General features: G+C 44.5%; 1 protein-coding gene across 5 annotated transcripts in view; it reads right to left on the reverse strand.

Moving 5' to 3' along the window:
• Window positions 1–224: 224 nt before the first annotated feature.
• LOC110523902 (band 4.1-like protein 4) overlaps window positions 225–14,275 on the reverse strand; it is an 85,001-nt gene continuing 70,950 nt past the window's right edge. For 2 of the 5 annotated variants that reach the window (XM_021603034.2, XM_036977627.1), the window contains 12 exons: window positions 13,693–13,808; window positions 12,963–13,053; window positions 12,667–12,753; window positions 8,279–8,389; window positions 4,853–4,912; window positions 4,364–4,441; window positions 3,634–3,753; window positions 3,080–3,127; window positions 2,751–2,822; window positions 2,282–2,392; window positions 1,773–1,851; window positions 225–1,547 (listed from right to left, as the gene is read on the reverse strand). In XM_021603034.2, the coding sequence (XP_021458709.1) occupies window positions 1,434–1,547; window positions 1,773–1,851; window positions 2,282–2,392; window positions 2,751–2,822; window positions 3,080–3,127; window positions 3,634–3,753; window positions 4,364–4,441; window positions 4,853–4,912; window positions 8,279–8,389; window positions 12,667–12,753; window positions 12,963–13,053; window positions 13,693–13,808 (1,087 nt within the window). In that variant the 3' untranslated portion in view covers window positions 225–1,433. Of the gene's footprint in view, window positions 1,614–1,772; window positions 1,852–2,281; window positions 2,393–2,750; window positions 2,823–3,079; window positions 3,128–3,633; window positions 3,754–4,363; window positions 4,442–4,852; window positions 4,913–8,278; window positions 8,390–12,666; window positions 12,754–12,962; window positions 13,054–13,692; window positions 13,809–14,275 lie in introns of all 5 variants that reach the window. The other 3 variants (XM_036977626.1, XM_021603035.2, XM_021603036.2) reach the window with 3 other exon arrangements.

Consider the following 14,275-nt stretch of genomic DNA (forward strand, 5'->3'; position numbering starts at 1 on the left):
CTCTCGAGTTTTAGTCTTCAAGTAGTCTTACAACAGTCAACCATTCCAGAGCAAATCCTGGTCATATAGCTCCCTCTGGCGGTGACAGGTTAACCATAGAAACGATCCAAAATCAAACCAAACCAGAGTCAGTAGCGGATGGCCCAAGTAGAAAAGGTAGATTGGAGCTCACGGACCACCCCTCCAGAGCATTTGACAATAGCAGGAAACACACAAAATGATATTTGAGACATATTGAATGTATTTATTGAAAAGGACTGAAATTCCAGTTTAACAACTGTACAGTGTAGCTACACAGTTCTAAGTGACACTTTTTTTTAAACCTTAAAACAGCAGAGATATGCAAAACAGTTATTCAGTACTCATGAGCAAAACAAAATGGGGTCCAGGATCAAAGGTTCCTACAGTCGAGAATAGTTACAGTCAACACACCTGACTTGACAATACAATAACCCAGTCTGCATCTGAAATGGCACCCTATCCCCTATAGTAAATCATTGTTTTACCAGGGCCCATAAGGGTCTGGTCAAAAGTAGTGCACTATATCTGGAATAGGGTGCCATTTCAGACGCACACTCAGTGTCCATATGGAGCTCAACATGTATGAGTGAAACACTGTTTTAATACTGTGTTGTATAATAATAACGCAAACCAAATCGAAGGCAAATGCATAGGAGACCATGATTGATCTGTCGGACCTCACTGTGCAGTGTTCGCTACGCAATTCATAGTCTCATCCTCAGCCTTCATGTGAGCATTGGACTGAAATCAATGTGCTTTAAGAAAAACATCTGAAATTCTGTTTTATTGTAGAACTCTTATCAGTGTTAAAATAACTGAAAAAATGTGTTTTTAATTCTAAACACTTATCCGAGTTTAAAATAACTGAAAAGGTTTTTGCCGCTTAATTATCAGCTGTTGTTGCTACGTGCATGAACAGGTGACCATGACTTGCTCTAGACACAGACCAACTGTGATACAGTATATTCCCCCCCCCCCCCACTCAGGAGTAGCCAGATCTGTTTGTGCTGTATGGCCTATGGTAGTTGTGGAGTTGGCTATACAGCACAAACAGATCTGAGACCAGGCTTACTCAACAGGGACTTAAGCTGGAAATGCGCTCGTATAAATGATGTGAAGATACTGTACAGGGTTCCCAGTGTGGTGTATTCCAAAAGACAGCAGCATACTGGCACATAGACCAGTGACATTTTTGCCCATGCATTATCTAACACATAACGTTACCGTACATAGACACACACAGGATTATTTCAAGGTGGGGCTTGTCACTGGTGCACTGTACTCCACACAGCTCCCTCCATTGTATTTCACAAGTAATTTTTTTCTTTCAAGAAATCAGGGTGGTCTTGACGTTTTGTGTCGGTGGGAGATTGTGGCATTGTTTCTGCGGTGGGGGTTGTGTTTTGGTCAGGTCACGTCTCCACCTTGGTCCTGGGAGAGTGGACAGTCTTCACCACCTTAGCGCTGCTCTTCACATCATGCTCTATGATCTCTGAGAGCAGGGTGTCTTTGGATCCGTGCTTCTTCTGGAAAACGCACAACAAACACACCGATTATCAGTGCTGGGAGATGAATCAACTGCCTGGGGGGATCTGGTAATAACATATAGTATTGTACTTTAGACATGTAGCGCTGTCATTCAAAGGAAAGAAAGCGATCCACTATGCGCTTGCAAAGTATAACTTTTATTCATTTCTAAAACAAAATCCTGCCTCACAGCCTTTGTCAGAGGTAGTACGTGTGGCACTGACCTGAGCGGGGGTGGAGCTGGAACCTGGGATGTCTGCTGTTCGTGTCACAGGTAATGGGGGCACAAGATCTGTCCGGGCGCTGTGGAGTGGGTAGAGGGATGTGTTAGATCTTTGGAAGACATAAACAGGATCAAACTTGAATCACACGATACAGTGCCTATTATTTATAATGCGTACCGTCACTCCCACTATTGTGTCTAAAGGTGCTGAACAATACAGGAAAGAACCAGCAGCACAATAAATAAACTAGGGTCGAGCCCGAGATTCAATTCGAGGCGCGTTGCGGCACCCTAGACATTTTTGAAAAGGTCACTTCCAATTGGACAGTCATTTGCAGCGTTTACCGCGAATGTGACCTCCACGAACGTCGGCAATTGCCTTTCAAAGGCGCATTATAGGCAGCCCTCAATAACGCGCTTCGGATTGAATCCCACCCGAGATGCATTTCTAAGTAAGACTCTGCACAGTGAAAAACCATACGATCTGGCCTGAGACCAGTTTAGACTCACTTGACCTCCGAGAGCACGGATCGCTCCCCTTCGGAGCACTGGGAGCGCCGGTACTGACGGAAGCTCCGGGGAGAATGAGAGTGCCGGATTTTTATTGGGTCTCCTTGGGTTCTGGAAGGAACGGGATGAACATAAAATCATTCCCTACATCTCATGTGTTGGACAGTAGGCCTACCTACCTCTTATTCAGCCTTAGGGATATAAGGCCTCTCTCTACTGAATCCATCAACTTCAGAGGCGGTGAGATAGGGGTCTGTCTGGAGCACAATGCATCTCTACAGGGTGGACGACGATGAAGCAACGATTCAATAATTCAGACATGAGCCGAGCTTTGGATCTCTTCTTTTCTTATCCAAGTGCAGATCAAGACACCCTACCCCCAACATATCGACTCCGCGTGATCAATTCTGTGATTTGTCCGTTAGGCCATTTTTTCTATCTAATGAGGAAGGGAAGCGCAGTTACTCACTCCACTTTCTTGTAGGGGATCTCCTTCAGCTGATCCTCTGTGAGGTCTGGCGCTGGGTCCACCAGCTCCTTCCTAGAGGGACGAGACCACCAAGGGCACGTTATATCTCTCTTCCCATAACCCTAGAGACAATGCTGTGTCCACAGCCTTTTTGAAGGCTGTGCAAGTACACCTTTTTTTTTCAATAGTATACACTTTATATAAATAGTTAATGAATGCTTAGTCAAGTTATTACAGTGTCACACGTTTCACTTTCCATAACGCACGATGAAAAGGCCCGTTGCTAAAAGACCACTGTTCAATCTCATAACTGGAGTCATGGGACTTACTGGATGTGTTTCCACAGTTGTTCCTTAGCCTGCACGTCTGGACTCCGCCTGGAGGACGTCACAGAATTACAGGGGTTAACAGTTGAAGGGTTATTTATAAAGAGGGACCATCTGACAGGGAGGTTGTATTGAAATGAATGGACATTATTCTCTGTGTCTTGGAATTGAGGAGGTACCCAATAATGTTGTATCTAAGCGCTTAAATAATTTCCCCAGGTCGGGTCTGAGGTGGGGGTCTCTGGAGCAGGGAGGACAGGGAAGGAGGGTTTGTGTGTGTGTGCTTTAAAAAAAAAATAAAAAAAAATATATATATATATATATATATATATATTTTAGGTTTATTTAACTAGGCAAGTCAGTTAAGAGCAAATTCTTATTTTCAATGACGGCCTAGGAATGGTGGGTTAAAAACAACAGATTTTTACCTTGTCAGCTCGGGGATTCGATCTTGCAACCTTTCGGTTACTAGTCCAGCGCTCTAACCACTAGGCTACCCTGCCGCCCCGTGTGTGTCTGTGTGTGCTTGCGTGTGTGGTGTAGTCTGCGGAACTTACGATCGAGAGCGGTGTCGTGAGCGGCGGTGGTTTGGGTCGTTCTGAGACCTCTCCTTCTGACGGCGGAGCACAGCTTCCCACTGAGGACCAGAGTCCACCATCTCATTCTCTTGACGAGACCTGGAAGATCAATTATAATACAATCATAATCAATACCAGTTATATGAGTTATTATACAGTAGAACCAATACAAAACAAGCATATCTACACGATAGACCTGAAGATGCACTAAAACCTCATTCCATCTGCACGGCAAACAGAGATGACAGTACGGCTGCAACTTGCAACTACTATGACACATGATCCATCTAACACTACCCTCGGGGACCTCGCCAACCGATACATGACATACATCCCCATTTTCACTGTCACAACAGGTTTCCATGAAATATACTCTTTCATTTTCTTCCTAGTTTGTTTTGCTGCGTCACGCGCTCAGATATTTAGACGGTCTGAGGTGTGTCATATGACCCGGCTAGGGGGCCCATTGTGGGCCTACAAAATGATATAGCTGTTCAATAAGATATGGTATCATTCAGACAACAATAGCAGCCTGATAATATGCTTTATCTCTTCCATTTACAACGTCCACGACAGACACGGGCTTAGGAAAATAGTTGTACATGGTGGAATTGCTCCCAAGACAACATACGAGGGTGAAGTAGTAGTAGTTTACTATAGAGCTTTGCATATGTCACTGCTTCCTACAAGTAGACATTACATCACTCACCGGTTCCTCTTTTTACGATGATCCCGGGTGGAGTTCTCAGACTCGCTGCCACTACTGGTGTTGCCGCGGGAACGTGACCTGCAGATGGGAGGGGTGAATAAAACGGGGTTCAAAGGTTGACGAGGAGAGAGAGAGAGAGAATGAGACGGAATGTTGTTTGTGCGTGACCTTTTCAGGGAGAGAGGACAAAAGTGCACGGGAGAGGGGGACGAGTGAGAGGGGTTGACGCTTACTTTTACAGGAATGACTCCCGGACTAATGTAACTACTGACAAACGGGAACCACACAATGAGTAAACCGTTGTCTGTGTACAACTGGGATGGTGGACATCAAAATACAGCACGTCAACGACCACATGGGCCGTTCACTGGGTTTCCACTCATCGAGTCAATGTGTACGTAAAGATGTGGCCCTTTTTTTTTAGTTGAAGACAGGACAGAGGTTGAGAATTTTAAGAATGTACTATTTAGATCTGTACGTTAACTCTACCTTCTCCTCTGCTGTTTGCTCTGCTGCTGGGAAGCTGTTGGATCACTGGCCTGGCCATTCCTGAGGGACCAGATCACAGAAGTGTCACGATCATGTTATATTATTGTCACGGTCATGTTTTTACTAAAGGACATCGGAGGAATGTCACTTGTCATGTTACAAAATACTATTAAAAGGGAGGTTTTATGAGTTTAAAATGTTTTAACAATCATAAACATTCAGAGAGCATCTATCCAACCATGCTTTATGCTAATCATCAGTATCCATTTTATTCAAAGAGACGACTCCATCGCAACCTCGGGGCAATCTGATTCACTGTTTCTACCCAGAAACTCTGCATCTCTGCCGCACAACAGACAGACCAGACTAACCTTTATGAATCATCATATTACATTTGATTTGATTACTACAATTGCCTAGTACAAACATACAACTATGCCCTTTCAGTAGCTTCCATACAGTATTGTCCCATTTACAAGGCCATTTAAGCAATGTCTTCACAATCTTTTTTTGTAATGAACTGCTCGTATAGGAACGATTTTAAGAGCTACAGCAAGGTTAAAATGTTACGTTATACACATACACACAATATTGTGCATAACGCAATCGGACAGTTCCACATGACACCACTAGAAGGCAACATTACCCCATAGTTGTAGCAAAGATTTTTATAACTAACCCAAGACGGACTACAGTCTGTCATTTCCAATGGGAACAAATGAGTCAGTGGGCAGAGCCAAGCACAAGCTAGCAAGATCCTATTGGCGCGTTCTAGCAAATATTTGCATGTTTCAGTTCGGGAACACCAACTCTGTGCACTGCACGTGTGCAACACCTAAATTCGCCGTTGCACTCCTTCTAAACAACACAATTTTTTTCAAACTTTACCCTATAGTTTTAAGAACAGAAAACTGTATTCAGATCAAATGCTTCATCAATGAGAATTTGCAGAATGTCGGCCAAAATCAATCTCGTTCCATCTTCTCCCACTGCTAGCCACTAGGCTTCCTCTCACTACCATATTTGGTAGTGAGTGGGAACGCCAAACGGATGCTTCACATTTATACAGCAGATTAAATATCTGTCTACATCTATGAATGTACTTGTCAACAGGGAAATGACTGAAGGAGCAACAGCAGTGGATGTATTCTCCCCTCCTGTCACTACCGGAGGTACACTTTCTACCTGCAACAGGCACACCTACCTGGACACACCTAGTAAGGCTTTTGGTAGCCCATATAACTGTCAGTTACTTTGGTTGACAGGTGAAATGTTCTTGGCTAGAAACAGACGCTTCACAAGTCCTCAACTGGCAGCTTCATTAAATAGTACCCGCAAAACACCAATCTCAACGTCAACAGTGAAGAAGCGACTCCGGGATGCTGGCCTTCTAGGCAGAGATGCAAAGAAAAAGCCATATCTCAGACTGGCCAATAAAAATAAAAGATTAAGATGGGCAAATAACATAGATACTGGACAGAGGAAGATTGAAAAAAAAAGTGTTATGGACAGACAAATCTAAGTTTGAGGTGTTCGGATCACAAAGAAGATTCGTGAGACGCAGAAAAAAATAAAAAGATGCTGGAGGAGTGCTTGACGGCATCTGTCAATCATAGTGGAGTTAATGTGATGGTCTGGGGGTGCTTTGGTGGTGGTAAAGTGGGAGATTTGTACAGGGTAAAGGGGATCTTAAAGAAGGAAGGCTATCACTCCATTTTGCAACGCCATGCCATACCCTGTGGACGATGCTTAATTGGAGCCAATTTCCTCCTACAACAGGACAATGACCCAAAGCACAGCTCCAAACTATGCAAGAACTATTTAGGGAAGAAGCAGTCAGCTGGTATTCTGTCTATAATGGAGTGGCCAGCACAGTCACCGGATCTCAACCCTATTGATCTGTTGTGGGAGCAGCTCGACCGTAAGACGTGCCCATCAAGCCAAAGCAATTTGTGGGAGGTGCTGCAGGAAGCATGGGGTGAAATCTCTTCAGATTACCTCAACAAATTGACAACTAGAATGCCAAAGGTCTGCAAGGCTATAATTGTTGCAAATGGAGGATTCTTTGACGAAAGCAAAGTTTAAATTTGACAATTATTATTTCAATTAAAAATCGTTATTTATAAACTTGTCAATGTCTTGACTGTATTTCCTATTCCTTTGCAACTCCATTTCATGTATGCTTTCATGGAAAACAAGGACATTTCTAAGTGACCCCAAACTTTTGAATGGTAGTGTATATTAAAAAAAAAAAAAAAAAAAGATAATATAATAATAATATTGAATTTGACCTTTACTATAGCCCATAGAAACACATTGAATAGGCGCAGTCGTCTAAAGCACTGCATCGCTGTGCCACTAGAGATTCGGGGTTCGAGTCCAGCCTCTGTCGCAGCCGGCCGTGACCGGGAGACTCGTGGGGCGGCGCACCATTGGCCCAGCGTCGTCCGAGTTAGGGGAGGGTTTGGCCGGCAGGGATATTCTTGTCCAATCACGCTCAAGCTACTCCTCTGGTAGGCCGGGCGCAATGCATGTTGACACGGTTGCCAGGTGTACGGTGTTTCCTCCAACGCATTGGTGCGGCTTGCTTCCGGGTTAAGTGGGCATTGTGGCAAGAAGCAGTGCGGCCTGGTTGGGTTATGTTTCGGAGGACGCACGGCTCTCAACCTTCGCCTCTCCCGAGTCTGTACGGGAGTTGCAGCAATGAGACAAGACTGTAAATACCAATTGCATACCACGAAATTGGGGGTAAAAAAAAAATTAAACACAAAATCTTATAATAAAAAACAAAATGAACAAAAATATTAAACATATACGCATTTAATAACATTCATAAATTATTTTTAAAAAGCCATTAAAAGACAAAAGGAATAAGGTTTTGAAGGAAAGGTTTTCGGGATTTTTCAAATGAATGACTTTTTTTGATGTCTCATGGTCTGACAAACACCGCTGTAGCTTCCAAAGGCAGATGCGGAAGGACGTCATAGGAGGATGCGGTGGATTGAGACGCAGCCCATGCAAAAAAAATATATCTCTAGTTTAAACTGAGATTTTTGAAGGGGATTTTTAAAATTAATGTTACTTAGATCTTAGTCTAATCGAGGTGTAGACAATAGACCGCCGCCTATTCGAGTGTTTGAACTTGTAACGCAGCTGCATGGGATTTGTCGGATTATAAATTTGCGTGGTTTCGTTGCATCCAATGGCTTACAGAAGGAGCCGCTTGTGGATTTGACAGCGCTAACGCAGTTTCACCTCCAACACTGCCAATACAGCATTGTGAACATTTTACTGATAGAATCTAGCCCTAGGTGAAAGGGACACCTGGACAATTTATGGACAGTTCATACCAGTGTCAGCTAAGGTATTGGGAGGAGAGTTGAGATAGGTTGACAGGTGAAAAGGACAAAGGTGAGGAGTACACACCTGCGTCTGTTCTGGGACGGTTCGTTCTCGCTGCCTCCTGACGGGGTGCGTCCACGTGCCGTGGGGAATTTAGGCGACTTTGTTCGCTCGTTGGCCGTGTTGTACAGTCCACTGGGGAGAAAAACGAGGCAGCTAGCTGTCGATCCTACTGAATATACATTGAGCCGTATGATGAAACTAACTTGTGGTGTGTTGCCAAACAAAACGACCTACACAGTACAGTCTTTAGTGTGAATGAAGACATCCTACCTATGCAAACAACAATAACATTCTTGTCCACCTAGCCACAGATGTGCCAGGATGATGACGACATAGCCTCCGAGGATAAAGCTAAATGCCGAGGGTAGCAGGTCGCAACACTGGCTGCTGCTAAGTGACCCCAGGCTACACACACACACACACACACACACACACACACACACACACACACACACACACACACACACACACACACACACACACACACACACACACACACACACACACACACACACACACACACACACACACACACACACACACACACACACACACATCTTGTCTGCATTCATTAGCTTCAGATAAGGCCCCTCCGACACACCGTTACGCAAGCATGCATGCCGGAACAAACGCACGCATACACACAGACACACAGCCCGTACCAAGGGAGCACAAATCAATATGTAGATTCAATCATGTGGAAACCAGCTTATTGAAATGCAAATGGCCCTAGATAATACTTCATTGTAATAGCCTGGTCCCAGATCTGCTTGTGCCGTCTTGCCAATTCCTATGGTCATTGTTTGGCCCATGACAATGACTATAGCGTTTGGCAAGACAGCAGGGAACCGATCTGGGACCAGGTCATACTGTGAACTGGAGGAGATATATACACTGCTCAAAAAAAATAAAGGGAACACTAAAATAACACATCAGCCCATGCAAAAATCTGAATGAATTAAATATTCTTATTAAATACTTTTTTCTTTACATAGTTGAATGTGCTGACAACAAAATCACACCAAAATTATCAATGGAAATCAAATTTATCAACCCATGGAGGTCTGGATTTGGAATCAGACTCAAAATTAAAGTGGAAAACCACACTACAGGCTGATCCAACTTTGATGTAATGTCCTTAAAACAAGTCAAAATGAGGCTCAGTAGTGTGTATGACCTCCCTACAACGCCTGGACATGCTCCTGATGAGGTGGCGGATGGTCTCCTGAGGGATCTTCTCCCAAACCTGGACTAAAGCATCCGCCAACTCCTGGACAGTCTGTGGTGCAACGTGGCGTTGGTGGATGGAGTGAGACATGATGTCCCAGATGTGCTCAATTGGATTCAGGTCTGGGGAACGGGTGGGCCAGTCCATAGCATCAATGCCTTCCTCTTGCAGGAACTGCTGACACACTCCAGCCACATGAGGTCTAGCATTGTCTTGCATTAGGAGGAACCCAGGGCCAACCGCACCAGCATATGGTCTCACAAGGGGTCTGAGGATCTCATCTCGGTACCTAATGGCAGTCAGGCTACCTCTGGCGAGCACATGGAGGGCTGTGCGGCCCCCCAAAGAAATGCCACCCCACACCATGACTGACCAACCGCCAAACCGGTCATGCTGGAGGATGTTGCAGGCAGCAGAACATTCTCCACTGCGTCTCCAGACTCTGTCACGTGCTCAGTGTGAACCTGCTTTCATCTGTGAAGAGCACAGGGCGCCAGTGGCGAATTTGCCAATCTCGGTGTTCTCTGGCAAATGCCAAACGTCCTGCACGGTTTTGGGCTGTAAGCACAACCCCCACCTGTGGAAGTCGGGGCCCTCATACCACCCTCATGGAGTCTGTTTCTGACCGTTTGAGCAGACACATGCACATTTGTGGCCGCTGGAGGTCATTTTGCAGGGCTCTGGCAGTGCTCCTCATGCTCCTCCTTGCACAAAGGCGGAGGTAGCGGTCCTGCTGCTGGGTTGTTGCCCTCCTACGGCCTCCTCCACGTCTCCTGATGTACTGGCCTGTCTCCTGGTAGCGCCTCCATGCTCTGGACACTACGTAGACAGACACAGCAAATCTTCTTGCCACAGCTCACATTGATGTGCCATCCTGGATGAGCTGCACTACCTGAGCCACTTGTGTGGGTTGTAGACTCCGTCTCATGCTACCACTAGAGTGAAAGCACCGCCAGCATTCAAAAGTGACCAAAACATCAGCCAGGAAGAATAGGAACTGAGAAGTGGTCTGTGGTCACCACCTGCAGAACCACTCCTTTATTGGGGGTGTCTTGCTAATTGTCTATAATTTCCACCTGTTGTCTATTCCATTTGCACAACAGCATGTGAAATTTATTGTCAATCAGTGTTGCTTCCTAAGTGGACAGTTTGATTTCACAGAAGTGTGATTCACTTGGAGTTACATTATGTTGTTTAAGTGTTCCCTTTATTTTTTTGAGCAGTGTACATACAGTGGGGCAAAAAAATATTTAGTCAGCCACCAAAAAGATGAGAGAGGCCTATAATTTTCATCATAGGTACACTTCAACTATGACAGACAAAATGAGAAAAAAAATCCAGAAAAACATATTGTAGGATTTTTAATGAATTTATTTGCAAATTATGATGGAAAATAAGTATTTGGTCAATAACAAAAGATTATCTCAATACTTTGTTATTTATCCTTTGTTGGCAATGACAGAGGTCAAACGTTTTCTGTAAGTCTTCACAAGGTTTTCGCACACTGTTGCTGGTATTTTGGCCAATTCCTCCATGCAGATCTCCTCTAGAGCAGTGATGTTTTGGGGCTGTTGCTGGGCAACACGGACTTTCATGTCCCCCCAAAGATTTTCTATGGGGTTGAGATCTGGAGACTGGCTAGGCCACTCCAGGACATTGAAATGCTTCTTACGAAGCCACTCCTTCGTTGCCCGGGCGTTGTGTTTGGGATCATTGTCATGCTGAAAGACCCAGCCACGTTTCATCATACCCTTGCTGATTGAAGGAGGTTTTCAATCAAAATCTCATGATACATGGCCCCATTCATTTTTTCCTTTACACGGATCAGTCGTCCTGGTCCCTTTGCAGAAAAACAGCCCCAAAGCATGATGTTTCCACCCCCATGCTTCACAGTAGGTATGGTGTTCTTTGGATGCAACTCAGCATTCTTTGTCCTCCAAACACGACGAGTTGAGTTTTTACCAAAAAGTTATATTTTGGTTTCATCTGACCATATGACACTCTCCCAATCTTCTTCTGGATCATCCAAATGCTCTCTAGCAAACTTCAGACGGGCCTGGACATGTACTGGCTTAAGCAGAGGGACACGTCTGTCACTGCAGGATTTGAGTCCCTGGCGGCGTAGTGTGTTACTGATGGTAGGCTTTGTTACTTTGGTCCCAGCTCTCTGCATTCACTTGGTCCCCCCGTGTGGTTCTGGGATTTTTGCTCACCGTTCTTGTGATCATTTTGACTCCACGGAGTGAGATCTTGCGTGGAGCCCCAGATCGAGGGAGATTATCAGTGGTCTTGTATGTCTTCCATTTCCTAATAATTGCTCCCACAGTTGATTTCTTCAAACCAAGCTGCTTACCTATTGCAGATTCTTCCCAGCCTGGTGCAGGTCTACAATTTTGTTTCTGGTGTCCTTTGACAGCTCTTTGGTCTTGGTCATAGTGGAGTTTCGAGTGTGACTGTTTGAGGTTGTGGACAGGTGTCTTTTATACTGATAACAAGTTCAAATAGGTGCCATTAATACAGGTAACGAGTGGAGGACAGAGGAGCCTCTTAAATAAGAAGTTACAGGTCTGTGAGAGCCAGAAATCGTGCTTGTTTGTAGGTGACCAAATACTTATTTTCCACCATAATTGGCAAATAAATTCATTAAAAATCCTACAATGTGATTTTCTGGATTTTTTTTTTTTTAAGATTTTTTTTTCCCCCTCATTTTGTCTGTCATAGTTGAAGTGTACCTATGATGAAAATTACAGGCCTCTCTCATCTTTTTAAGTGGGAGAACTTGCACAATTGGTGGCTGACTAAATACTTTTTTGCCCGACTGTGTGTGTGTGTGTGTGTGTGTGTGTGTGTGTGTGTGTGTATATATATATATATATATATATATATGAAAAATGAGTCTCGTCACTGGGCTCTCACACACTTCTTCCAGTAGTGCATTTCATGAATCAGTTGGTGTGTACTATGTTTAGCCTCCTTCACTACGGAAGGGCTTTGTTCTGTTCCGCCGTTGTTGTCAACGGAGGAGGTTTGTGTGTACATGCTTAATCCACTAAATAGAAATAATGTACGTAACACAGACCGTATTAGGGAGGATTAGTCTATAAGACAACAGTGTAATTGAAACATATTAGACCAGACCGATCCATCACAGAGCAGGAGCTCCAATCAGACAGTACTGTACCTTTGTGGGGCGTTCTCATCCCATGGTGCATTGGGCTTCCCTCGCTGTTCCTCTGGACCACCATTTTCCGCCTTGGTCACTTTGGCGCTAAAGATAAACAAACGGGTCAACAAAGTATTTTGTCTGGGCTAAGCATTTTTATGAAGAGCTGTCACTTTATACTGGAGAAGCATTCTCAATCCCCCCCTCAACTTCTCTTTACATCTCTGTTTTATATCCCTTTCTCCAGTTGGTCCAAACTTACTATCTCTCTCGTTCGTACACTATTTTCTACATGTCTTGCTCGTGTCTGATACCTCTTCACAGACGGCAGTGCTGTCATCTTAGCCGTTCCTTCTTTTTCCGAATTCTCCGTCTTTGTGTTTGACCGATTCCCATTGTTCAGTCCTTTAAGGAAAAGAGATGTTCAGTAAGATTGAATACTGAACCAATTTGCCTCTCTCTTTCCATTGTTTCAATACGAGAACAATCTCCGTCCGTAACTACGTGTGGCATGGTAGCCTTCCTACAAAGGGCTCAGATTCATTGAATTATACACAGCTTTGTCTATTTTTGAGCCCTGCAGTTGTAATTATAGAGAATTCAAACACTGAATGTGTCAGAGAGATTACTCTCTCACTGCACACAGTGAAAACAACAATGCTAAGTCAAGCACGCTATGCCAACATACTGTGCGTCTGTCTGTGTGAACTGCTGAAGTGAATATAATATAATTAGCTAATTGAAGCCCTGTGTTGTTCCTGGTGGGGGAACAGGAGGAGGAAGTGAATACTAAACTTACTGGGACTGAGACTCAACTAAGCTGCTTTCCACCCGACATAAGAGGAACTGTCATTAGGAACCTAAGATGGTTCTACTGTGTGTCAGAAGAGAGGAGGGGAAATGTTTTTGTGGCTATAAATGATGTGTGGCATTAGTTACCATTGATACGTCACCCTTGTCGTAGGGACATTGTGCTTGTTAGGTGTTGTGCAGTGTGTCTGTAGATGATGTGTATGCTCAAGGTATGCTGCATATCCAGCTGACCTGTGGTCGGTGGTGGTCTCTTGGGGTAGGTCTTGCTGCGGGTCCTGACCACCTGCAGGTCTGGCCGGGGCAGACTGATAGACGGATCCCTGCCCATCTGCATAGCTGTCTTACCACTGTAGGGAAAGAGAGAGAGAGAGAGAGAGAGAGAGAGAGACAGACAGACACACACACACACACACACACACAGTTGTTTAGTCCATCGTGTCTTTTCATGGTTTTAGGGGAAGATGTTCCTGGCCTGTCAAGTTATGTGAGACAGAGATGATCTGGTCTTGGCCTTTTCATATGTCAAACCCTTTTGTCAGGCACACTGTTACACAGTCTGATGCAGCAACGAGGTGTTGAAGAGCAACATGGGCATAGAAAACCCAGCCACGGTTGTGAGTGAAGTGACCTTAAACCTAGCAGAGGTCAGTAGTAGATCATGTAATAAATATTGCAACTGGTGTACAGAGTGGCAGTCGTCTCTGAGTAGATACAGGAAGTAGACAACCGAATGCAGACAAAGGAGAGATGGATGTTGTGTGATCTCTGAATTATTCAGGTCTTCAACTTGTCTGTGGTGTGTCACACACACAGT

This window comes from Oncorhynchus mykiss, chromosome 5 (assembly GCF_013265735.2).
Source record: "Oncorhynchus mykiss isolate Arlee chromosome 5, USDA_OmykA_1.1, whole genome shotgun sequence".
Classification (NCBI taxonomy): domain Eukaryota; kingdom Metazoa; phylum Chordata; class Actinopteri; order Salmoniformes; family Salmonidae; genus Oncorhynchus; species Oncorhynchus mykiss.